The 25,926-nt window shown below is 36.4% G+C and overlaps 1 protein-coding gene across 1 annotated transcript in view; it reads left to right on the plus strand.

Annotated features, from left to right (window-relative positions):
- Positions 1 to 25,926, plus strand: part of Vwa8 (von Willebrand factor A domain containing 8) — a gene marked incomplete at its 5' end in the record, with an annotated part of 371,699 nt that overhangs the window by 139,618 nt on the left and 206,155 nt on the right. Inside the window, 3 exon segments of the mRNA XM_013506956.1 lie at positions 5,603 to 5,709; positions 11,563 to 11,669; positions 18,384 to 18,455. Of these exon segments, the coding sequence (XP_013362410.1) occupies positions 5,603 to 5,709; positions 11,563 to 11,669; positions 18,384 to 18,455 (286 nt within the window).

The following is a 25,926-nucleotide window of genomic DNA, read 5'->3' on the forward strand; positions in this document are numbered from 1 at the left end:
CTCTAGTAAACCAAGAATACTCTTAGTAACCCTTGAATAAAAGGTAAATTCCTTGTGCTCGCTTCGGCAGCACATATACTAAAATTGGAACGATACAGAGAAGATTAGCATGGCCCCTGCGCAAGGATGACACGCAAAAGGTAAATTCCTTAACCCAATACAGAATATCTACCAGAAATTTACAGCAAATATTGGAGGGTTTTTATAATTAAATATTTTATTTTTCTGAGTGAGGTGGGAGGTAGGGAAGAGAGAGCACTTATTATGTAACTTTCATCTTAAATTTCGTTGCCTTTCTCCATCAGTAAAGCTTTATAAAAAATGAATATTTTGTGTTTGAGATAATTTATGGGAGGAAAGGAATCATACATTGTTGCTCCTTGATATCCGCAAGGGGTCAGCTCCAGGACCCCCACAAATACCAAGATCCATGGATGCTCAAGTCCCTTCTAGAAAACAGCACAGCATTTGTCCCTAAGGTACACATATCCTCCACATTTCAGTTATCTTTAGCCTACTAATAATATTGAGTATAACGTAAATAGCTATTATACTGTAATATTTAGGAAAAATAAAGAAAAAGGTCTGTATATGTTTAGTACAGATAGTTTTAAAAATATTTTCTTAGGGCTAGGGATATAGCTCAGTGGCACAAGTGCCTGCCTGGCAAGGGCAAAGTCATGAGTTTGATCCCCGGTACCGCAAAAAAAAAAAAAAGTTTACAAAAATATTTTCTTTTTTTATTTTATGAAAAAATAAAACATAACTTTCTAACAAAATAAGTGAAAAACAATAGTTCATATACTATGTATAGTTATCTTCAAAATGCTCAGAGTATAAGACAAAATACTCAGATTATAACAAAACTTTTCAGTGATTTAAAATATACTAGTAATGTAAATTAAAAAATTATTAAAATATTTTTGAAACAACAAAATGTGTAATTTGGGGAAGTATTTGAATGTCTCCCTACTTTTTTTTTTTTCAGTCAGGGTCTTGCTGTGTAGTTCATGCTGGTCCTGAACTCACTGTGTAGCCCAGGCTGGCCTCAAACTCACAGTGATCCTTCTGCTTCAGCCTCTCAAGTCCCGGGATTATAAGTGCATGCCACCAAGGCTGGCCTCCCTACTACTTATTTGTCTCTCTTCTGCTTTGCTCTTTATTTGTATATTTATTTATATTTTTTGTTTCTCATATAAGAGAAACCATGTAATATTTGAGCTTGTGTGTCTGACTTATTTCACTTAACTTTGTTTTCTCAAGTTATAGCAAATATTCTTTTTTTTTGGTTTTTTGGTTTTTTTCCAGTACCGGGAATCAAACTCATGACGTTGCGCTTGCCAGGCAGGCGCTGTGCCGCTGAGCTAAATCCAGCCCCTAGCAAATATTCTTATGGAAAAAAACTTGGCACATTTCCTTTAGAGTTAGAAATAAAACAAGAATATCATCTTTCTGTATGTTTAGCTAGTGCATTTGCACAGGACTATGTGGTTGTTTACATAAAAAATTCTGAGATAATATGTATAAATCATTAGAACAAATGAGTTCAGTGAGGTCACTTATCCAGATTAATGATGTTCCTTACTCCAGTACCTGTGAATAAATCTAGTAAATGGTGGGTAATGCTTCTGTGGAGAAAAGTATAAATCTTTATTGAAAGTTATAAAAGAAGACTTCAATAAAATGAAGTATACTTACATTGTAAGCAAGATTCATTGTTATAAAAACTGTTTTCCCTCAAATGATGTTTAGGTAAAATTTAGTCAGAGTCCTTCAAGATTGCAATGAGCCAGAGATATAGCTCAGCGGCACAAGCATCTGCCTGGCAAGTACAAGATCCTGAGTTCGATTCCCAGTACCAAAAAAAAAAAGATTACAGTGAAATTTCTTTTTCTTTTTTTGGGAAACGATCTCACTATGTAGTTCAGACTGGCCTTGAATTCACTATGTAGCCCTAATGGGTTTTGAACTCACATGATCTTCCTGCCTCAGCCTCCTGAGTGCTGGGATTACAGGTTTGTGCCATCATGCTGGGCCAATTATCAAGATCCACTTTAAAACTGTATTAATTATAACTGTGTGACTGATGCAAAGAAAGACAACTAGTGTGTTAGAATAAACTACATCCCATGAACAGACCCACATATCTGTGGGAAATTAGTGCATGTTAGAAGTAGCTTTGTAAATAGTGTGAAAATGAATTGAGCTGACAACAAATAGTTAAAAAATAAACATTTTTCACTTTATCTCATACGTAGAAGTAAAATCCAAATATATGATAAAAGACACTATAATACATAAAAGGAAATCCAATATATAACAAAAAGGCATATAAGCCACTATGAGGTTTAAGCTACTGTACAAACTCTGAGCCATAAATTAGTAAAAGATGTTTAACACAATTTATCATTAAAAAAGTATTAATATTCAGGGACTGCAAATTAATAAGGAAAAATGGTCACTCATGCAGAGGAATAATTTAATAAATATTTGAAAAGATGATTAACTTCTTTACTGACCATGGAAATGAAATTTAAAATGAAAATTAACTATGATTTTATACTTTTAAAACTTATAAAATTACTTTCTAAAACATCCTCTGTAATTTTTTGAAATATTGAAATATTTCACTGATTAAAAATGCTTACTTTTTGTTTTCATAAATATTTCACTACACCAAATAGCTAAAATTTCCAGTTTTATTAATTAACCACGAATAAAACTGCTTATTGCCTTATGACCCTTTGGAAATAGAAATGAATACTGAGACAGCTATCTTGTTTATGCATCATCTGTTGACTTTAGCAAGGGGACAGTCAAAAGCCTTTTTTTTTAAACCGTCTTCTCAAGATAACACAATGGCAGGAAGGAACCAAAAAATTATTGGTGCATCACGTGCTGGCTTTTTAAAAAAATGATCTCATTTCATATTGTAGTAGTCAAAAGGAATTAAATTTTGTTGAAAATTGTAAAATGAATATAATTTATATTCAGAGTATTCTATTAAGCAGATAAAAACAAAAGAAAGTAGCCTAAATTTAATGCATTTTATATTTATTAATTATTAGGCTCCTTTTCTTGTTATTTTAATTCTGTAAATATTCATTTGTTTTTGCTGATTGAATTCAAATTGGAACATTTCTTTGTCTCAGGTATTGACTCTCTAAGCACCTCATCCTCGTGGCCAGCCATCAACTTTTGGAGCTCCATTTTCTAGATATTTAAAAACCTAAGGGACCACAGAGAAGAAAATTCAGAATTTTAGGAGGGTTTTGAGTATTTTGCGTTTCAAAATGCATTTACTATAGGAGAATTGAGTAGAGGTCTCTGTAATAAGAGTTTTACTCCATTCAGCTATTTTGCATTCCACCAACTTACTCACTCTTGAAAAGCTTTAGGATGAAGATCCTTTAGCAGAGAAATTTTAGACAGATCTATAAGACTGAATGAGAAGTAACATTTAACTGTCATTGGTAGTGAGATGGGGCAAATATTCTATTAAAAGTATCCTTGTGGTAAAAAGTGAATAATATCTAATGTAACATTTCCATTAAGTTGATAACTAATTTTAAAAATCGCAAGCCAAATAGAAGTAATCATACACACTGTTGAACAATTAATGTTCTTTTGAATTTTTTATTGTCTCAAAGAATGATTTTGTTTATGAGAGAGACTGGCCATTCAGAGATTTATTTTTGGTTTTAGGAACTGATTTAGTTTTTAAGGTTATCACTTTAAAAATCTAGACCTTTGGGCTTTCTGTTCATCCAGCTAACACTGTAAGTCTAACAGATCTTAACAATCACACGTGAGGGCCTTTGAGAAATATTTGGCTCCATTCATAAAAGTTGGCCAAATTAAATACCTTCAAACATTTTAAAACTTTGTTAATACGTTTCATATGTTCCATTTGACGCACAAATATAATAAACTACCTTTACACATAGGAAAAACTATAAATCATCTTAAATGTTCCGATACTGTGTGTAAATTGAAGAAATAAAATCATGAATCTAAATTAATGTGCTGCACATTCTAAGTCACACTGCCTCATTACCCACTGAGCCCTTCAGTCTTTTTCTCTCGCTTTTCCACATTTGCTGTCTTCCAGAGGCTTCGCGGAGCAATCTAGAGATGTTCTGCTACAGGGCCTTTGTGAGGATGTGTTCCAGACTTCTGTAGATACCAGGGATATCTTCAAATAGCAAACAAGTCTAAACTTGTTAGTAATTAGTGCTAGTGAGGTTGGTCTGATGGGAAGTTAATAGAGATCTAGGTGCAGAAGCTAATATTACTAGTGTAGTGAGAGAGAGATTAGGTTGGGTGCCAGGACAAGGGCTCAAGAAACAACACAGAAAACAGCTATTGTGAGTCTGAGAGATGAGTTTTGAACCTCAATGCAGTGATTTAAAAGTTGTGATGAAAGGTCAACAATTCCCATATCAAAGTCTAGGACTAAAAAGAGGCAAGTAAAGGATAGTGTCAGATACATAGATTGGAATATTACGGTGACATAATATTACGTGATGGTGCTTTACACCCTCATCTGTTCGCCTCTGATTCACTCCAGTCTGTCCATTATTTATACTCAAGCCTGTGGGAACCATCACCAAAAATTAAGAGCTGTATTAAAGCTACATTAGAGCCAGGCGTGATGGCGCACGCCTGTAATCCTAGCACTCTGGAGGCTGAGGCAGGAGGATCATTGGGAGTTTGAGGCCAGCCTGGGCTACAAAATGAGCTCAAGGCCAGCCTGAACTGCATAGCGAGACCCTGTCTCAAAAAGACAAACAAAACGAAACAAAACAAAACAAAACAAAGCTACATTAGAAATGATATGTTCTTAGTATGTTTATTTGGAACATGTATCAAAACATAGTGGTTAGTTTGTAGTAGTACAATGCAGATAATCATGGATTAAAGATCATTTCTCTCACTCCCTTGGAATCATAAATTCTAGATATAACTTTATCTGTATAGGTGGGAAATTGTTACATATTCCAAGCACAAGATGCTCACAGTCTGCTTTTGTGGTTGAAGAATGCCTCTATCACTCAGCAATTGTTGTTTTGACAACATATTTATAGAGTAGATTTGAAGATTTTTTTTAATTGGCAGAGAGAATGAAGCTGGATAATTTTTCATTCAATCATTGTGTTAGCAAATAAAAAAACCTCATTAATCCACCTCCACTGATTTAAATTTGTGATTGCTAACTTAAAACAGACTAGAATGTTACTGTTTTATCTAAGAAAATTCAGTAAGCCAGTTATACAATAAACAAGATTTATGAGGTATACTGAATGCATTTATGAAAGCAAATTAAGTCTTATTCTGAAAAATGTTACATATAAATGATTAATGGTAATTATAAATGAGCTTTAGTTATCAGAGATTTCATAAACATAATTTCCATATACTCCAAGTTTATGTTTATTCTAAAATTTTTATATGCTTTGGATTTTGTGGATCCAGACCAATCTTCCTTATTTCCTTGTAATTGTGTGTATGGCTTGTGTGTCATTTGTGTGTGAAATAATATTTAAGAATCAGAAAGCTTTATCATTTCATCCACTTCTCTCCACCCTCCTCCCCCTGCCAGGTTCTTACCAAGCCTTGCTAAGTCAGCACTAGAAAAAAATTTGGCAGATGCTGTAATAGAAGTAAGCACTGATAATAATCTGGAACCAGAAGTGGAGAATTTCAAATGTAAGTTTGATTTGGTTCTTTTTAAATAATTATCAAACATTTGATATTTATTATTTTAATTTCAATAAATTTTTTTTTGTTATCTAACCATTTTGTTTTGAAGAAATGAAGCTGTTCTTTTTAAAAAGCTTGAGAGCCATTTACTAGTTAAATCTTAGAATATTTGCTTTACTTAAGTTCATACTGGATATAGTTCTCCCATCCTCAAAAGTCACAGTAGACACTATATTGTCCAGGGTAGCCTGGATAAGCTCTGAGAATTATGATAAATCAATTTACCTCATTTTGACAAATATATTTTTTCCAAATGTATCTCACCATAAAATGTAGAGTTTTGTCTTTGCACTTTTACATTTTGAGGGCCACCACTGTCCTATGGAACATATTTGGGCAACTTTCCTAGTTTGATACAGACTAAAATAATAATCAGAATGGTATGACCTCTTACTTCGTCCCTTTCCACCTGTGTTATCTTCTGTGCTAATTTTTTTTTGGCTAGCCACAAGTCTGATTTTGATTTTGGGGGAGACTCAGCTCTTTTTGAAAGTTTTCTGTTCTTTACTTAGAAGAAAATGAGAGGGGGCTGGGGATTTAGCTCAGCAGCACAGTGCCTGCTTGGCAAGCACAAGGTTGTGAGTTCGATTCCCAGTACCTTTGCCTGTTTGAAAATTTTTACATTAGTACATGTTTGTAGTATATAATGATTACATTTTTTTGTGGAGAGCAGATACATGTACATAACACGTCTTAATTTTCTCTATGCCTCTTCCCCTGTCCTCCCCATGTATAAAACATCTCTCTCTGTCTCTCTCTCTCTTTCTTTCCTACTGTCTATCTTTTTCTGTTACTCTTAAATTTACTTGTACTTTGGGTTTCTGAAAGAGAATTTATGTGATATTTAAGCCTTTATGTCTGATTTTTTTCCACTTAACATTATGGTCTCCAGGTGCATCCATTTTAAAAGTAACTACTTATTTTATCAAAGCATTCAGTGTATGAACACTGTCTAAAAGGGACTACTGTAGCTTTCTTTCTAGATACTTTTAATACTTGGGGCTATACTGAACCAAGAATTTGGTATTAAGGAAATTAGAAGGCTTTTTTTAGAATAAAATTATAAATTGGTTATGCTGATGGAAAAAACAGAATAACTCTGGGACTTGTAAACTCATGATGTTACTTGACTGAATCTTTTAACATAGTCAAAGAAACACTGTTATGGCTTGTATCTCAGTGTACTCCCAAAGCCTCAGACAGTCATAGGTGGGGGTTTTTGGAGGTGGCTGGATCTAGGGTTGTGCTGATGGGATCAAAGATGTGATGCTGGAATTGATTCATGGTAGGATGCTAGGATTAAGGCTGCCCCACCCTGGGTGTGAGTGTTACGCACCCAAAGGGAGGGTAGCCTGGATAAGATATTAGAGACAGAAGGAGGGTCTTTGCTTGTCCCTTGTCGTTTATCACTTGCTTGCTGCCTTCTGCCTGTCCTGTTTTGCCATGGACTATTTTTCCTCTCTGATGCCCCTCTGCCATGTCACTGTGCCTTGGAACCAGCCAACTATGAACTGAAACCTCTACAAACTGTAAGCCAAATAAACCTTTCCTCTTTTAACTTTGGGTGTTGGGTATTCTGTCTCAGCAACAGGAAAAGTAACTAAGAATTAGTAGCAGAGTGGAATTGTTGCTGTGACATTACCTGGCCATGTGGCTCAGGAGCCTCTGGAACTGGCTTGTGGGGAGAATTTGGAAATGTTTGAAGATGCTAGCTGAAGAAGCAGCCCTGAAATGCTCTATGCTTTACCTGATGGGAGATTCTTGTCAGAGCTCAGAAGACCAGAAGGCTGATAGAAATGCTGCCAGTAAAGACCAGGGTCAAGTTGTTTCTGCTGGGAAGAAGGACTGCATTGAACTGCAGAACCTGTGTGTTATCACCTGGTAGAAAGTCTGTCTGCATTTTGCTCATGTCCAGAGTCTTTGCCTGAGACTAACGGAAGCAGACTAATTTTACAGAAGAAATTTCAAGGCAGTCTAATGTTGAGGGGTTGGTATAGCTATTACTAGGGGGCTTTTTAAGCCAGATTTATGTCAGGAATCAAGAGCAAAGAGCCCAGCAAAATGATTTAAAATGTTTTAAACCTGACCAGAAAAGAAGCTCTAGTAAAGCTGCAGCCTGCAAAGAAGGAACAGAGGAGAAATTGGTTGCTGGAAAGACTGGCAAGAAAAAATCAAGTATTTCATAAGAGGATAGAGGCCTGAGGACATCACAAGAACCTGCACCACTCCACCCTTTGCAGCCTCAAAATTGCAAAAGTGAAAGACTTTCCTTTAATAAGAGAACCCCAAACACCATGTACCAGAAAGGAGGCAGCCTACAGAAGTCATTCCTTGTAGCAGACCTCATTGGTGGTCTCTCAGTGTCCCCCGCGGAGGAAAATAAAAACAAGAGACAAGACCTGGGGTCAGGTGGAGTTGCCTCTTACTTGATGGGAAGAGGACTGACTACAATAGTAGGGGTGTTTATTTATACCCTTTCAAATTTAGTATCATGAGAGACAATGTTGCTAGTGACTAAGGACTGAAATTCCCCAGGAAGGATGTTTTTCTCAAGACTGAGGTAGCTTGACTGCTTGAGGCACTCTGGCTCTGTCTTGCCCCCACACATATGGCCAATTTCAAGCTCCAGCCACTGCCAGTAGTTCCTTGAGATTTGGTTCATAGGCACTGGACCCCTACAGCCAGGAAAGAGGGAAGCCTGGCTACTGCTCCAGCTGGCAAGAGACTTTGAAATCATCCCCATGGTGCTGGTTTTAGGTACATGCAGAATGCAAGAGTTCTGGGGTTAGGAAGGCTTCCACCCAGATTTCAGGAGGCCTGGAGAACAGAAAGTATGATCCTGAGATGGTAGTGTATAAGCTATGAATGTGAAGCAAAAGGTGTGGTGGTGACCCTAGAAGTTTGCAAAAGCCAGGAACATGGGTCATCAGAGGAAAACTGCAAAGAAGAAGCAGAGCTGACCCAAGAAAGAAACCCTGGGAGCTGCAACTACTGGCAGTGCCATAGAGGCGGAGCCACTCAAGCCCTTTGGAGTTCACATCTTGCCATAGATTGCCTTGGATGCTGGACATGAAACTGCAGGACTTAATCTCTGCCCTGGTGGAATTTGGATTTGCTTTGGTCCCATTCCTTTGATCCTCCTATTTGTACCTCTTGGAATGGTAATGTCTATCTTATGTGATTGAATATTGAACATGTTTAACTGTCTTTCCATTTGTACAGCAGCTTGAAGCTAAGATTTTGCCTTAAATCTCGGAGGAGATTTTGTTTTTGGACTTTTCAGCAATGCTGGAACTGTTAGGACATTAGCAACTCTTAGAGATGGACTAAATGCCTTTTACATAAAGGGAGGTACATGAATCCTTGGGGAAGCCATGGATAGAATGTCATGGCTTGTATTTGTCTGTCCCCTCAAAGCTTCATACAGTGATAGGTGGGGCTTTTTCAGAGGAGGCTGCATGTAGGGTGTCTGCTGCTGGGATCAAGGATATGATGCTGGGATTGATTCATGGTGGGATGCTAGGATTAAGGGTGCCCCACCCAGAGTGTGAGTGCTACCTGCCCAAAGGGTAGGTAGCCTGGATAACATAGAAGAGATATAAAGGACAGAAGGAGGGTCTTGTCTCTTGTCCTTTGTCACTTGCTTGCTGTGTGCTGTCTTCTGTGCTGCTCTGCTTTGCCATGGACTGTTTCTCCTGTGTGATGCTGCTCTGCCATGCCATCCTGCCTTAGAACTGAATTTCTACAAACTGCTAGCCAAATAAACCTTTCCTCCTTTAACTTTGGGTGTTGGGTATTTTGTCTTAGCAGTGAGAAAAGTAACTAAGACAGACTGTGTCGTTCAATCCATAGATTGTTTAGTCTTGGTAACAGGTCAGTGTTAGTAGGGACCATCTAAGCTGCATGTGTGTCATAAAGGACCTAAATGATGAAACTTTTTACTTGACTGGCTCCATTCATCTCTAAAGCAATCTGTTGTGCTGAAAATGTATTTATTTCACTCTCCTTGTTAAAAGTCCATGTTTGTCAAACAATCTTGTGATGAGAACCTGGCTTCGCATGCAGGTCTCCCTCCAAATAATGTTGATTTTGCCCACGTATCGTAGTCAACATGAAAGTTGCAGTTTCTATTGTGATGTAATAGTTTGTAATTCTGGTTTTCCATCAGATTAGTACTTTTAATATTCTTCCAAAAATTATATTTGCCCACAATTGTGATGAGAAAAACCAGGTTTTGAGCCTTGAGGACTTTGACAAATTTATCAAAATAGTGCCATCCTATAAGATGTCTTAGAAGAGAGCTAGCCAACTTTCTCCTAGGAAAGTACTAGCATCACCATTGTTTGAGTGTATTTCCCTTTTCAGCTTGAAAGCTTATAAGTACACACTGATTGAGAGAATTAAATTATTCAAAAGACCCATTTTTACTGAATGGATGTATTTCGTAAACTAAACCATAGGTGCTGTTGGGGCTGTTTCACCTGAAATTATGTGTATCTTTTCAACATACAGGTATATAGGTTGATTTATACCACATTCCTGCTCTTTCCCTTTATAGTTTTTATATTGGGTCTACTTCAAAGTCTTAATGATAGTAAATAAATGGTAAGTTCTCAGCATGACAGCTCATGGCTTTCTTTCTCTACAGAACTTATAAATACTACGAAAAGAGTAAGGATCTGTTGAAGGGAGCGGAAACTGTTAAGATTATTGTGCTCTGGCAAATGGATAGCACTCAGCAGTGATTAAACAAGGGGACAGTATAATTATTTTTAGTTCCAACTTTTTCATAGGTTTCATAAAAGCAAATGTTGCTTTTATCTCCTGTCTTTCAAAAATGCCTTAGCACAAAATAGCATTCTAGAGGAAAAACAGATTGCAATTTTCTTATTTGAAATAGGGGAAAAAAAGACAGGTGAATTGTTTAAGACATTGTAATTGTGTAATCTGCTTGCTAGGGTATTTCCACAGGATGGAATATTATTTAGAGTCAAGGGATTGAACATACTGGACTTGTCAGAAAGAATGTCAGAGTAGACTAAGTTCTATTTTAAGCTCCGTTCATACTAGCTGCGTAATTTTAGCCAAATTACTTAATTTATGTTCTTAGTTTCCTCATAATTCTTCTGTCATTATTAAGAGTTACTTGAAGTTATATGAAGAAAATACATGATAAATCTCCTGGTTTGGGATCTGGCACATAAAATGTCTTTAATAAATGACAGCTTTTATTATTGTCATCATTAATGCTATAACAAATACTATTATTAATGTTATTATTCTTGGAAAATGTCAGTGTTCGTGTCTTGTGTAGGGAATACAGTCAGACATGTACCCTGATTTTAAGAAATTTATGATTAATTTCCTGATTACAAAGAGCTCATGATCTACTCTAGATTAACTTCTTTAAATCAAATAGGGAATAATACAGTAAGAGTTATTACAGAATAATTTTGCATGGCCAAATTTCCCAATTTCATGTTAAGTATTTAAAAAGATAGCTCTTTTGGACAATCTTTGAAAATAATAGCTGAAGAAGTCTGGAGTGAGTTCATTCATCTGTATTTTTGACTAGAACTCTAGGGGATTCTCTCTTTCGGAATGTTTTAAGCTGTATGTAGAGCTATGGTATTTTATTACCATCGTTCAGCTTATTTAGATGTTAAATTAAAACCCTTGAATAGCTCACAGGTGTTGCAGAAGCTATCTTGCATTTTATGTTGGGTGGACTTTGCTCCTTTGGATATTATTCATAGGACATTGCTATGATTAATCCTCTGTCCTGTGTGACATGTTCAGGTGAAGTAGTATCTGGATGTCTGAGGATTGGGGATGTTAGTGCACCGATATATAATGCTCATGAGAAAATGAAGGTACCTGATGTTCTCTTCTATGACAACATTCAGGTAAGGACATCGCTTTGTGTTCTTGGGTAAATAACCATTTGTACTGTGGTAGTGAACTCTGATCCAAGTGATACTGAGATATATTTGTAATTTCCTGCATTGAATTCAGATGATGCAAAATGAAACATTAAGCATCTTTCATTAAAGCATTAAAAAACTTAAAATTACAAAGGTACTTGAATTGGAAGAATGGCTGGTATGATTCGATAAATTTTATATGGATATATACACATGTTATGTGACTATACTTCAGGTTAATAAAATGAATACATTATTAAATTAAAAACAAAATAGAACTACTCATTCTACTATGTTAGTTAAATCATTTCAGTAGTTTAAAGAGGGAAGTTTCCTATGCATCATTTATCTCATAATCCTTTCCTTTTCCTGCAATTCGTAGTTTTTTTTTCTTTTTTCTTATTTTTGTAAGGGAGTATGGTAGGGAATTCCCCATTTGTACATTAACCAACAGTTATCAACTTTATACTGAAACATGGAAATAACTTTGTATGGAAAGCTATATTGTAAATATTTACCGTAATAAAATTTTTTTCAGAGAAAATTACTCATAAAATTTTTCTGTTTCAGAGTTTCTGTCACGTAGTTATATATTTATTTTATAATAAAAATGTACTTACATTTTTAATGTCACTAATTTGCATGTAAATAACATGTCACTAATTTGTATGTAACTTACATAATATTTGCAAATTATGTTAGAACTTACTGTTTTCACTATATTTAAGAGGTAACAAAAGTAAAATTTCTTTTTTCATCTGACATTCTCCAATTAATTGCTCTATTAATGTCATAATTTATATCCCTAAATTATATTAACACTATAGGAGGCATCCACGCAAATTCTTTTTTCCTAATAAAAATCATAGTTTAAGAATTTGTAATTTTTCAGAACTATGATTACTATTTATGGTATAGAAATAGGCATAACCTTGACTTTTTTATTCATTCTATAGCCAAATAACTAATGTAGGCTTTATTTTTCTTTAGGAACATTAGTACTCTTGCTTGAATTAGTTGACAAATGAACATAATATGTTACTTACAACATATAGAGGAAGAACGTCTTCCTTATAAGACAAAAACATATTTAAAAGGAAAATATACTATTTCCAACATTGTGGGTATTATATTCTGTCCCTGTATTGGAAAGGAACAAAGGAACAAAGAAAAAAAAAGAACCAGGAAACTGTTAAAAGCGACAATTGAAAAACTCCATGGTAGCAAAGGTTGAAAAGACTTCACAGCATATAAGAACATAGGAAATTCAGTAGGAAGGAAGACCATTGTGCCCTTGAACACTGCATCTGTTGCCATGGTGTTTGTGCCAGACGTAGAGGACGGCAGGGCTGCTTTAAACTTTACACAGAAAGCCTGAGGGGCTTTTTGTAAGCTGTCTCCAAACATAACCTTAAAGCATGAGGAAGTAACCATTAATGAGAAATTATTAGCTCTCTAGTTCTAGACACAATGGCTTAAGGTTGCTTTGCTGTGTGTGTCCGTTTTGTGCTGCACTTCATCTGCGAAGCAGTGATTCTCAGTGCCTCTTGCAGATTTGGGAGTGTCTGTACTACCTTGTTGTCCCATATTGTGTTGTCCCCTTATCACACTGCACTGAAACTGGTTGTTAAAGCGTGTTCTTCCATATCCCTAGGTAAAATCCCTTTTCTTATTTTGTGTTTCTAGAAAATAGTAAAGTGCCTCACATATGATAACTGCTGAGTAAATAAGTATTGAGGGTGTTAATACAAGGGTAAATAAGATTTTGAATGTTCATGCTAAGGAGTACTATTTCATTAACTATTTCTACAGAGTATTACAGCTGTACCAGTAAAGAAGAGACATTTGAGGAAAGGGGAGTAATTCCTTCTTAATATGCCTATGGAGCTATAGATCTAGGAAAAAGAATTAAAATTCTACAGGTCAGAATTTTAAAAATTTAAGTATTTTTCAGAACTACGATTACTATTTATGGTATAGAAATAGGCATAACCTTGACTTTCTTATTCATTCTATAGCCAAGTAACTAATATAGGCTTTATTTTTCTTTAGGAACATTAGTACTCTTGCTTGATTAGTTGACAAATGAACATAATATGTTACTTATAACATATAGAGGAAAAAAGTCTTCCTTCTAAGACAAAAACATATTTAAAAGGAAAATATACTATTTCCAACATTGTGGGTATTATATTCTGTCCCTGTAGTGGAAAGGAACAAAAATTTAAGTATTTAAAATACTTGTCCTAAAGTACTAAGATACAGAGATTAAAATACTGTTATGGTTTGTGTCTGGATGTCTCCCCAAAGCCTCATGCAGTCATGGGGTGGGCTTCTAGAGTTTATGATTGATCCATGGATGTCAGTGTCACACCTGCCCTGGGGCAGGTAGTTTGCATACAGTGTAAGGGAGGAAAAGAGGCTGCTTGCCACCCCCTTATGTTCTTGTTGCTTTTGCTGTGTTCCACCACCATGAGCTGCTGTCCTGTGCCATGTGCCACTCTGCCTTGGAGCCCACTGAGTATGGACTGAAACATCCACAAACTATGAGCTGCATAAACCTTTTCTTCCTTAATTTTGGGTGTTGGGTATTTTGTCTCAGCAAGGAGAAAAAAGGAACCAACACAAATACACACAAAGCATATTCACCTCCAAGGCTCAAATTGCTCTTAATCTAAGGACACAGGCAAGTAAGTACATTACACCTGGTTACTACACATATACAAGCGTGATGTATGTATATGTAGGTTATGTTACTGTGGTAACATTTATGAGGTGATGGTATCTGACTTGAAAAATCATAGAAAATTGGATAACCAGGTGAAGTTGAGACGGTCTCACGGCAGAGACCAGCCTTTGCAGGGACCTGGTTGTAAGAGACAGTAGCTCACTTAGGGAGCCATATGTAGTTGATTGTCACTGGCACAAAAAAAATGCAGGTAGGAATGTGTCAAGAGATGAGGCTAGTGAGTAAGGAAAAGATTAGATCATCTGTGTTTACTAAGAAATTGGGATTCTGTTCACTGTTGAGGAATGCAGTGAAAGATTTTTAAACACATTGCATATTTGCTAATTTTGCATTTACTCTTTAATGTTGCCTAGCACTTAGAATCAAGTAAACGGGAAACTAGTTCAGTGGTTATTGCAATAGTCCAGGTGAATGTTAAGAAAGATTTTAAATAATGTGGGGGTGGAGTAGAGTGGACACATTGTAGGGCTATGTGGGAGGTAGTCTGTGGAGCTTTGTTTTAGGTGAAAGACAAAGATTCTCTCCACATATTTTGGTGGAAAAGTAAACTGAAGAGTAAATAGACAATTATTCTAAACTGTGCCCACAGGGTGGAACATAGTGGGAGCCAGAGAGCTGTCAGAGATGAGGCTGAGACTAAATCAAGAATGCGAAGTCACCTTTGTTCCCAAAGGATTAAGAGTCACTTACCGAGTTTTGAAAAATGCAGTGACAAGGTTTTGAATAAAGAAGTGACAGTGGCATACTGTAGAGAGCAATTTGGCTCAGGAGCCTGAAGTTACAGAGCTCAATCAGCTGATAAAATCTAGGTAACAGATAATAAAACCCTGAATCAAAGCTGTGGTGATAGAAATGAAATAGTAGGTACATTTGATTAGTTTTATTGTCTTAGAACCTAAGACTTAATGAGATCTTGAAAGAGAGGAGCAAGGTGGGCCAGGTGATCATGATAAAGACAACTTTGGTCAGGTGTTAGAAAATGGTGCTGTTAATTGACAGAATGAGATGGGATGAAGAAATGAAATTGAAGAGGAAGTAATGAGCAAAGCTTTGGACCTGAATTTAGGAGACTAGGGAATAACCAAGTGTTCTGTCATCAGTAAGAAATCTTGCTGTTTTAAGTTCAGTAGAGAGTTGGCAGCTGAGCCATGGAATGGATGCAAGGATCTGGGGGACACAAGGTCAGAGGGAGCTCTGTGAGCTCTGAGGGATGAGCACCCAGTTGTGCCCAGCCTTTGTCTGGCCTTCAGACGGATGCTAGTATGAGTAGGCACATCCGCTCTGCCCTGTGCTGTGGCCCTAAAAGAAAGCAGCTGTAAACACACGAAGAAACAGTAGGGAACATCAGTATAGGAGGAACTGTTACACACAAGCATCTAGTCTCAAAGGCTATGAAGAGAAATTGTTGAGAGAAATAGGAAGGAATCAGAAGAGACAGCAGCTGGGTGAGGGGACTTAAGAAACTGTAGTGTGGACATTAAAAGTGGACCAGGAGGATAGGAGAAGAATTAGGCTTGGGTAGTATTGGTTGATTTGAATAATCTAATGAGGGTATCAAGTTGGCAGATGAGAGAATTGTAAAGAAGATAATAATACAAATATAGTTTGGGTTATTTTTCAGTATTACCTGGCTGTGCAAGCGCTTTGTCTTAGTTACTTTTCTCTCATTGCTGAGACAAAATACTCAGGACCTAGAGTTAAAGAGGAAAAGGTTTAGCTCAGAGTTTGTAACGGTTTCAATCCATATTGGCTGACTCCAAGTCAGGATTGCATGGCAGACAAGCAGTTCAGAGGAGGAGCAGTTCATGGCAGACAGAAGGTAGCAAAGCAACAAGAGAGCTTAGCAGCTTCTTTCTGCCCCTTTTATATTTTTTCTAGGCTACCAGGATTAGGAGGTGCCAAACCAATCAGTGAGCTGATTTAATAATCACACAGCCTTAATCCCAGCTGAAAAGGCCCACCTCTGACTGCATGAGGCTTTGGGGGCGACATCTAGACACAAGCCATAAACACATATTCCAACTTTCCCATTTCTCAAATGCATGAGCCCATTTTTTTTTCAGGAGAAATTTAGTGTTATCTAGACACTGGCACTGATTTTTCATCTTACTTCAAAGGAAGATGTTTCTAGACTATATTACCACAAGAACCCAGTTTAAAAATATTTTCTAGAATTCCCTTTTATAGGGTAAGGAGGAGGGCTTTCAGCTTAATTTAGCTGAAAGCAAAGTTGTCATGGTGGAAGGACGTGGTAGAGCAGAGGTGCTTAGTTCATTTCATCCAGAAAGCAGAGCAGGAGAAGACACCAGAGAGAAAAGGGGCAGGTACCAGATATCGTACCCATGGCCAACCTCCATGACACACCCACACATACCCAGAAGTGAGTTTTGCTCATCTGCTAGACATTTCCTAATCCAGTCAAGGTGACAGCAGGATTAAAGTCACACCATGTGTATCAGTTTGCTTTTAAGTTAGTCTCTGTTTACATTTGTTGTCACAGCATAATTATTAATAATGTTGTTTGTTATTGCAAAAAATGTTCCAGAATGACAAAAAGTGAATATGTTTACTTTATTTCAAGCTTCATTAAAACTCTAGTATATCTGATTGTAAAAATAAAAAGTAATAAACATCAGGAGGTATCCATTTGTTCCTGAATGACGGACAAAAACCCCTTAGTTTCAATAGGAAAGAAGCTAAAACACAATACCATTACATTTGAAAGATAAAAGGAAAAATTTCTAGCTATCCAATAAAACCAAATTAAAGAGGAAAAGCAAGTGACACACAAGAAGAGTATCTGCAATGTATATCAGATGCAAAAGATTAATTTGCCTTTTTTAAAAATAGAGAACTTCAATAACTTCATGAGGCTGTTATTGATTTGATACCAAAAACCAAAAAAATGTAATAGGGATATTAATTGTGCTGAGATGTAGTTCCTACCCAACCCCTGATGAGCCTTTGTTACCTATTTATAGGTGTCCTATTTTTTAAGATACAAAAGAAAGAGCAATGTAATTTCCTCTGTGGCTTATTGTGAACCTTTATCTCATTCTTTAATTATATTGTGTCATAACTCAAATAAAAAAGCTAGGAAGGTAAATAATGTTTTTTTCATTTTAAAGGTATACCGAGTTTAAAGGTAATGATTAATAACAATTCAGTATAAAATGTCCCAAAGAAATGTCCATCTGCTTTTGGAAGACTTTGTATATTTATATTAGTAAATGTCAATTTAAATATATTAAACTATAGACCAGCTACACATACTTTAAGTAAAAATATTTGAATCAAATTATAAAAACTCTTTGGTCTTGCTTGGATGGTCTATTTCAAGTTTTCAGTATCAGTGGCCTAATTGTGGATATATGATTTACTTATATCCACATCGTTAATTTTGTTTTTTAAAAAATCAAGTCACTTGAGTATTCTATCAGAATAGATATTTTACATTCAGGCAGATATCTGGACAGTTAACTTTTTCTTTTTTTATGATGCTGGGTGTTGAACTCAGAGCCTTTTGCACTAGAAACATCTCCAGCACTTCTTATTTATTTTTATTTTGAGACAGGTCTTGCTAAGTCCCTAGGTTCCCAGGTTGGACTCAACCTTGCCCAGAGTGCTGGGATTGTAGGCACACAGCACCACATCCAGCCTTCGGTGTGTGTGTGTGTGTGTGTGTGTGTGTGTGTGTGTGTGTGTAAGGGCTGAAGTGGCACAGAGGTTTCAACTAGGGATTCAATTGTGGGCTTTCAATTATTCAGTGATGAGCTACATCACCAGCCCTATAGGTATTTATGACACTTGGGCTTAAATTTGTGATCCACCTGCCTCAGCCTCCCAGAGTTGTGATTAGAGTTGTGCACCACCGTCCCAGACTGGTTGAGTTTCTTATTTCACCTTGATTGTGAAAATAACAGTTCATCTCTGGTTTTTTCCTCTAGCACATGGTAGTGATGGAAGACATGCTGAAAGACTTTCTCCTTGGAGAACATTTGTTATTGGTCGGCAACCAGGTGAGCGATGGCTGGAGCCCAGGCACTAGTGAGAACGTGATAGTAAGGGTTTAGAAATAGTAGTTTTTTCTTTTTGAATGATTCTTTCTCCCCCTGTTAAATGACTGGTTTAATTAAAATGTGAGAGCTGATGCTATAGTTCAGTGGCATAGTGCCTGCCTGGCAAGGGTGAGGTCCTGAGTTTGATTCCTGGTACACCACACACACACACACACCCACACACACACACACACACACACACAAAGTGAGAGTCAGCTACCTTCTGAACCATAGAATTACTTTCAGGCTTAAATCATCCCCTACTGAGTTTCCCATCATCCTGTCCATGCTGTTTCACTAGTCTCCGTGCTTCTTGCCCTTGTCTGTCACTGTACACCTGCTCACTATCGCCTATCACCTGGATTATAGCAGTGTTCCCTAGCATAACTGCACCTCCCTGTGCCTACTCTGAGCTGTTCCCCTATTTGGAAGCTGGGTTGACACTCGTACAACTAAAGTATTATCCCATCTCTGTGTTTTGCGTAAATTGCCTCAACATTGCCCTCAGATATCATCCAAATCTTCCAAATGACATGCAGTCCTACACAGTCTAGGTCTGCCCGTCTCACCAGTGCCAAGCTACAGCCCCTTCTTTCTCCTACCCTATGGTGGATTGAGCCAGTTAGACGTTCTGTCATTTTCTTATCTCTGCTCTGGTCCTTGGTGCTTGCTGTTTCTTCTGTAGAGTGTTGCCCATCATTTTGCACATCCCCTGCCTCCGACTCTTATGGTAATGAGCTTTGCAAGAAGTTTGGCCTCTATTTATTTTGTTATCTTTTGGTACTTATGAAAGCAATACATATTCTTAATATATTTAGTCCCACAAATTTACAATTTTAAAGTATTTAAAAAAAATAACAATGGGCCAACTGAGGGGAAGTTAGAAGTTAGATGGCTAAAGGTCCAATACCAACTCTTCTACAAATGACTGCATGACTTTGAGCAAAGTGTTTATCTTACAAAGGCTCAGTTTTCTCAGTTTTTTTTTCTCAGTTTTCCTCCCAGCCTGGGAGGAAAAATGGTTTATACTCTACTGGACTAATGTAAGGATGACCTGAGATAATGAATGGAGAACATTTCACATAGCTAAATAAAAAAATCTATATATTGCTGTAAAATTTGAAAAGTACTTCAATGTTTTTCTTATTTTCTAAACAAGCATAAAAAGTAAAATAATCAATTATTCATGAAGTTTTTTCAGTATTTGAAAAGTTGTACCTCGTTTTCTTTAAGTATCAGTTTTCAATATACCCACATAGGAGTATGAAGACGAGCTGACAGTATTTGGTCCCTGATATTGAAACACAGGAGGTTCAGTTCTCATCCAGAAAACATCACTCCATGCATGTTTAAGTTTGCTAGAGCCCAAAGAACTTCACAGATTATTTTTCCATCAGATTGCAATGTACTTAGCATGTCCTTTTCAGAAGTTTTACCATCACTTGATGGCTGTAGACACAAAGGCTGTTGGCATCTTGGTGGCAGAAAACCAAATGTTGAAGACAGTAGACCAAGGACATACAGGGTGGGGGCTTGAGCAACATTTTTTTTGAAGTGCAAGCTGGCAAAAGGAAGGTTCTTGGAGGTCAAGACATAAGCTCCATGTGATTGTGAAATATCCCACTGGTATTGATGTCCTAAGGTTTATTGCATGGGACACAGTGGACGTCTCTCAGCAACGGTATAAGTTACCTTTGAATTGATGGTAGAGCCAGGATTTCAGGAGAGTCGGCTCGGTTAAGTGTTGAAGTTAGAGCTATGTAGTAGTAACCTGAGAGACGGGGGAAGCATAATCTAACCTCTGGAGGAAAAAGAAGAGCTGTGTAGAATAAGGGCTGAAGTGAAACAGGGATTTACAAGTCTTTCTAATGCTACATGAAACGAGAAGAGCCAGAGTAATTTCAAAACACATTCACAGTCTCGTTTTCATGTAGCATTAGAAAGACATGTAAACCTCTGTGCCATTTCAGCCCTTACTCTACACAGCTCTTCTTTTTTATTATACCCAATTCTTCATATAAGACGTCCGTTATAAACCTTTAAGACTGTCAGTGTCACATTGTAGTACCAGCGGTGAAAGGAACTTGTAGATTATGTAAGTAATTTCTGCCACTTGCGTCCATTAAATTATCTAGTGAGAATGTCTAACTCTCCTCAACTCTCATTTAATATCCTCTATTGTCTGATCCCATTTTGCTTTCGGCCTGTGTCTTATTATTCCCCTCAAACTCTTGTTCTCTGACAAATTAAACAGTATGTTCCTCAAATGAACCTTTAAGCACTCTTACATCTTTGTGGTGATCCTTGCCACCATATTATCTTCTTTCCCCATTGCCTATTCAGATGTTTTCAACCTCAGAGTGGTAATGTGGTATCAAGGAAATGAGGTAAACTAAGAAATCTGAAGATCTACCTTTGTGCCCAGGCGTTTCAACTGTCTACATAGTATTGAGTAAACTGCTTACCTCTTTAAGGCCCCTCTCTCCCTCCTTCCATCCCTCCTTTCTGTAAGATGATGATTGGAATATTTTCTAAGGTTATCCTTAGAAATTATCGTATAATCTCCTTAGGAATTATCCTATAATCTATTATATGCTTCTTTGATAAGGTCTCCCTGAACATTTCATCCTGAAGGTTTGGTCCTATTCTTAGAACTATTGTAGTCATTGTCTTAGTTCCTTATCTTGCCACTGGGACAAAGTACCAAACACCCGCTAGTTCAAGGAGGAAATGTTTACTTCAGCTCACCCAACTGGATATGGTTCCAATACTGAGAGGACAAGAGACCGGCAGCATCATCAGTAGAACTAAATAATGAGCACTAATTATCTGAAATTATCTAATAGTAATTAAGTGCTGTCTAGTATCTAGTTAAATGAAGTAGAACTTTGCATGTGCTTCCATTTACTGGATCAGGGAGTGGAATTAGACCAGCATGGATGGTTAAAATCTTAGCTAACTTCAGTTTCTTTTGAGCTTGTTTCAACAGCACAGGTCTTTGTCTAGAACTGTGCAGGTCTGTGGTTTGACATGAGGTGTGAGAAGTACAAAGCCACCTGTAGTGCTCCTTGGCAAACGCACAGCAAGCAGCCTGCAGAACTGTGCTTTGCTAAGGACTGCTGGGGAGACTGTGTGCCTTTGTAGATGCTTACCATCTAGAAGAGGTTTTTGTTTTTGTTTTTGTTTTTGTTTTTTTCTCCTTCAGAATTGTGTGCTTTTGCAGTCATAGTAACTCTGGTCTCTTTTCAAAAGCTTCGAAAATGATATGTTTCATTGATCAGTGTTTTTCTTTAGCCTCTAACGTTTTATGCATCTTTTCGCTTTCACTGTATTTCCACCTTGTGGAGCATAACGATTAAGAAAGGAAAAGACAAGCAAGTAAAGGTATAGGGAGCAGGTTGAGGACTGTTGACCTGCAGCTCTGGTGGATACTGTGCCTGTGCTGGAAAATGGAAAGTGACAGCCATCTGGGGAACCGCCTATTTCATTCATATGATTTATTTTGAAACTAAGTGAGCCATTTGTAGCAATTGATCAAGCTTCTTCCTATCTTTCTAAAGCCTTAAGTGATGATGACTCACAAAAAAGCCAGTCAAAAGTGAAGCTTGAGGGATTAAATATTGACAGAACCCCAGAACAGATTGGCATAATTATGTGATAAAGTGTAACGAATGCTCTTAATAAATTGTCTATAGATAGCTCCAGTCTGCACAGCCTCCTGTCTGCAAGCTAGCACCGGGCTGACATCCATGAAAGAAACTTTTCAAGCTGAAATTGTAACTAGAGATGTTTCACAAGACTGCTGTCTTACCAGTGGCAACTTTTTAAAATGGAGAAATTAAAGCTAATAGATTTTATTTTGAAGTATCACAATGTTTGTCACCTTTATTAAGCTCAATCCTACCTTTTCCTTGTAGGTGATAATATCTTTTCTAAGAATCTGTCATAGTACACAAGATTTCACATCTGCTGCAAAGCTAAAAACAGTCCAGTAAATACCACTGATCATAGCAAAATAAAATAGTTTATCTTTTATTTTGGTGAAATAAAATAGGTTTATCCCTTCTATTTTCTGTGTGGCATTTTGTGGCACAGAACATAGTCTTTCCAGGAAGAAGTACAATTGCTGCCTTTCAACAACAGGATGGGTTGAAGTTATAAGCTTAATGGTCTCTTAGGATTTAATGCTACATACTGTGGGAGCATTGCACTAGGCTGTTACAGGCATTATTTTCTGCCTAATGTAATTATAACATTACAAGCACTTTCCTGCAATTAGGGGTTCCTTGCTGGTTTTATTATTATTATTAGTTATTATTATTACTATTATTATCATAGCATAACTTTCAATAACAAAAAGGAGAGATGGCTATTTATTTTCTAGCCAGTGATTTTTTAAATCCCAGCTCTAGCTCAAGAATAAGTTTGCTGCCTTCTTCATCTTCTCATACCGGCTTTTCTTTTAATTTATAAACCTATATTTCATTTGCTACACAATATTTATTGTGACAGTTCAGTGTTATAGAATCAGTTTATAGGTATATCATTACTTCTCTTAAAAAAGTCTCTAAGAATAAACTTTATTTTACAAGAAAAATGCTATACTTTGAGAAGCAGTTACATTTTATTAGATTTTTGAAGGGAAAAAAATTTTGCAATGTGATGGTTCCAAAATGATTAGGAATTCTTACATAAAATTATCTTGAAATGCTGCATTGTTGTGGCCAGGCATATAGTTCAGCAGCACAGTGCCTGCCTGGCAAGTGCAAGGTTTTGAGTTCAATTTCTGGTACAAAAAAAAACTGCATTGTTTTGTTTTTGTTTTTGTTTTTGGTTTTTTTGTTGTTTTGAGACAGGATCTTGCTATGCTGTTCAGTCTGGCCTTGAGCTCACTTTGTAGCCCATGCTGGTCTTGAACTCGCAATGATCCTCCTGCCTCAGCCTCCTGGGTGCTCGGATTACAGGTGTGTACCACAGCGCCCGGCCATTGTTTTGTTTTTACAAATGGAAATTTAATCAACTACATATGATAATGTCACTTGGTTTCTGGTTTGAGATAAAATTTCAAAGCAAGTCATCACAACCTAGTGATGCATAATTAATTATTCACTGTCACTTCCACATGAGTCTGGTTTATTAAAATCACGTACTAGGGTTTGCCGACTTTTTTTTAATTTAAAGCCAGTTTTGTGCATTATTTTACCGAATACAATTTGCTAACATTTTTTAACCTAAGTTCTCCCTATGTTCCATATCTTATGACCTGCTCAAAATTCTGATATATTACATCTTCCTTATTAAATAAAAAGCCAGCTGTGGCTGATTTTCATGCAGGATGTCTTCTGTATCCCTCCAGAATCCTGTAATTGCAACTCTTCCAAAAGGTAGTCTCCAACACCTCCTCCTCACTGCCACATTCGTCTTTCCCCTAGCCACTTTTCAGGGTGTGGTCTTCATACCGTGCCTCTTCCCCTCACCTTTGGCTGTGAAAATCTTCCAATTCAAAAGCTCAAATGGTTTTTCCTCTATCAAACCTATCTTCATCTTGCTCAAATAAAATATTATTATACTCTGAACTTTTCTAGAATTTTCTCACTATTTTGATTTAATTTTCTTTGAAAATTGTGATATGTATTTGATTTCATGTATAATTGAATTGTACATTTCCTATGAGCAAGGATGAAAGGTGGCAATATTAGTAGATTTTACAGTTTCCAGTGTGCTTTCTTGTTACTTAGTTCAACAATTCTTTGATATAGAAATTTCTATTTTCCATATTTACCAATAATCAGACAAGTCTTAAAAGGTTGAAATATTTGCCCAAGGTCACATAGCTAGTTAGTGACTGATTGGGGGTTAGAGCTTCATTGCTCATGCTATTTTTAAGCATACCATGTTAATTCTTATACTAGTAATAAGAATAGTAATATCAAAGGAGAGTGTAATTACTAACTTTGGTTGAGTAATTATAATAGACTATGCTTTCTACCCAGTGTAAAAAACATTTAAAATTTCCCTTTTATGAAAAAAATTTTTAAATAGTCTATAAAAACAGTATATAGTGAACCTCCTGTACTCAGCAACCACCTGCTACAATTAACAGCATTTTGATCATTTATTTTATCCATTCCGCCAACACTTCTTCGTATATTGTCCTATAATTTATTTTTCTTCTTGCAGATATCTCAGTGATCATATAATATAGCCACAATTTAATTATTACACCTAATAAATTAACAGTAATCCCTTAATATAATCTGATATCCCATCTGTTTTGAATTTTCCTCAGTTGTCTCAGAAGTGTTATTTTATAGTTAGCTTGTTCCAGTCAGCCCCCATGCAAAGCCTGGTTGTTGCATTTAGCTGATGTGACTGCCAGGTATCTTTGAGAAAAATATTCTCCTCTGTTATCTTTATCCTGAGAAGCACTAACCCATTTTAATAAATACAAATATTTTATTACAAGTTATACCAATATTGATTAATTTCCATTGAGGAAATATTTTTTAGAGTAAGCATCATTAAGCCAATTTAATTTTGTAATTAATTTGCACAATGAATTAAGCTATATCCATTTTTCCAGGCTTGAATTAGCTACTTTCTTTTCTTAATTTTTATAGAACTTGATTTTTAAAATTTTTTATACATTACAGAAATCAGTAAATAAATGTCAGCTAAATAGGACTTTAGGAGCACTGTTATTATAAATTCTTTGTTTTCTTCTATTAATTATAAGTTTATTATGATCAGGGACTTTATTTTTCTATGGACAGAGGCTTAACAAATGTTTTTTTAATTATTTAAATTTCAAATATTGTGTGTTTATTGCCAAAATTAAACAATGTGTGAATTTTGCTAATTAATTTCAACTGAGCACTGGCAGGTTGCTACAGTATAGCATTAGAAATATATTGTGTTGTTATGCCAGCATAATTGTCGGATATCTGTAGAGGGACTGAACAGTTTGTCCAGAAATTTTCTTGCCTGTGTTCCCAGATCACAATGGCAGCAGGGTATTTGATTATCAAATATGCTGTGCTTGTAATAGCTCCAGCAGCCTGTGTGTTCTAAGGTTGTGAAGTACCGGGCTTCATCAAATACAGTGATACTCATCTTCATATTATTATTATTATTTTTTTTTTAATTTTTCTTCTGGTACCAGGAATTGAACTCACGACCTTGTGCTTGCCAGGCAGGTGCTGTGCCACTGAGCTAAATCCCCAGCCCCTCATCTTCATAGTATTTTTAATCTCTTCCCAAACTCCTTGGTTAGGGAATTTGCCTGAATTACAGTCTGGAAATTTTTGTTATTCTGCTACGTTCTCTCTACCAGTTTAGTTTGACTATCCAGTGTTTTCTAGTGAATCTTGGTTTTCACAATTATGTTCAATTTGTATTTTGTTCTTGCTGACACATTGGTGTCCACACACAC

This window comes from Chinchilla lanigera, unplaced genomic scaffold (genome assembly GCF_000276665.1).
Source record: "Chinchilla lanigera isolate Chin_1 unplaced genomic scaffold, ChiLan1.0 scaffold00117, whole genome shotgun sequence".
Lineage (NCBI taxonomy): Eukaryota > Metazoa > Chordata > Mammalia > Rodentia > Chinchillidae > Chinchilla > Chinchilla lanigera.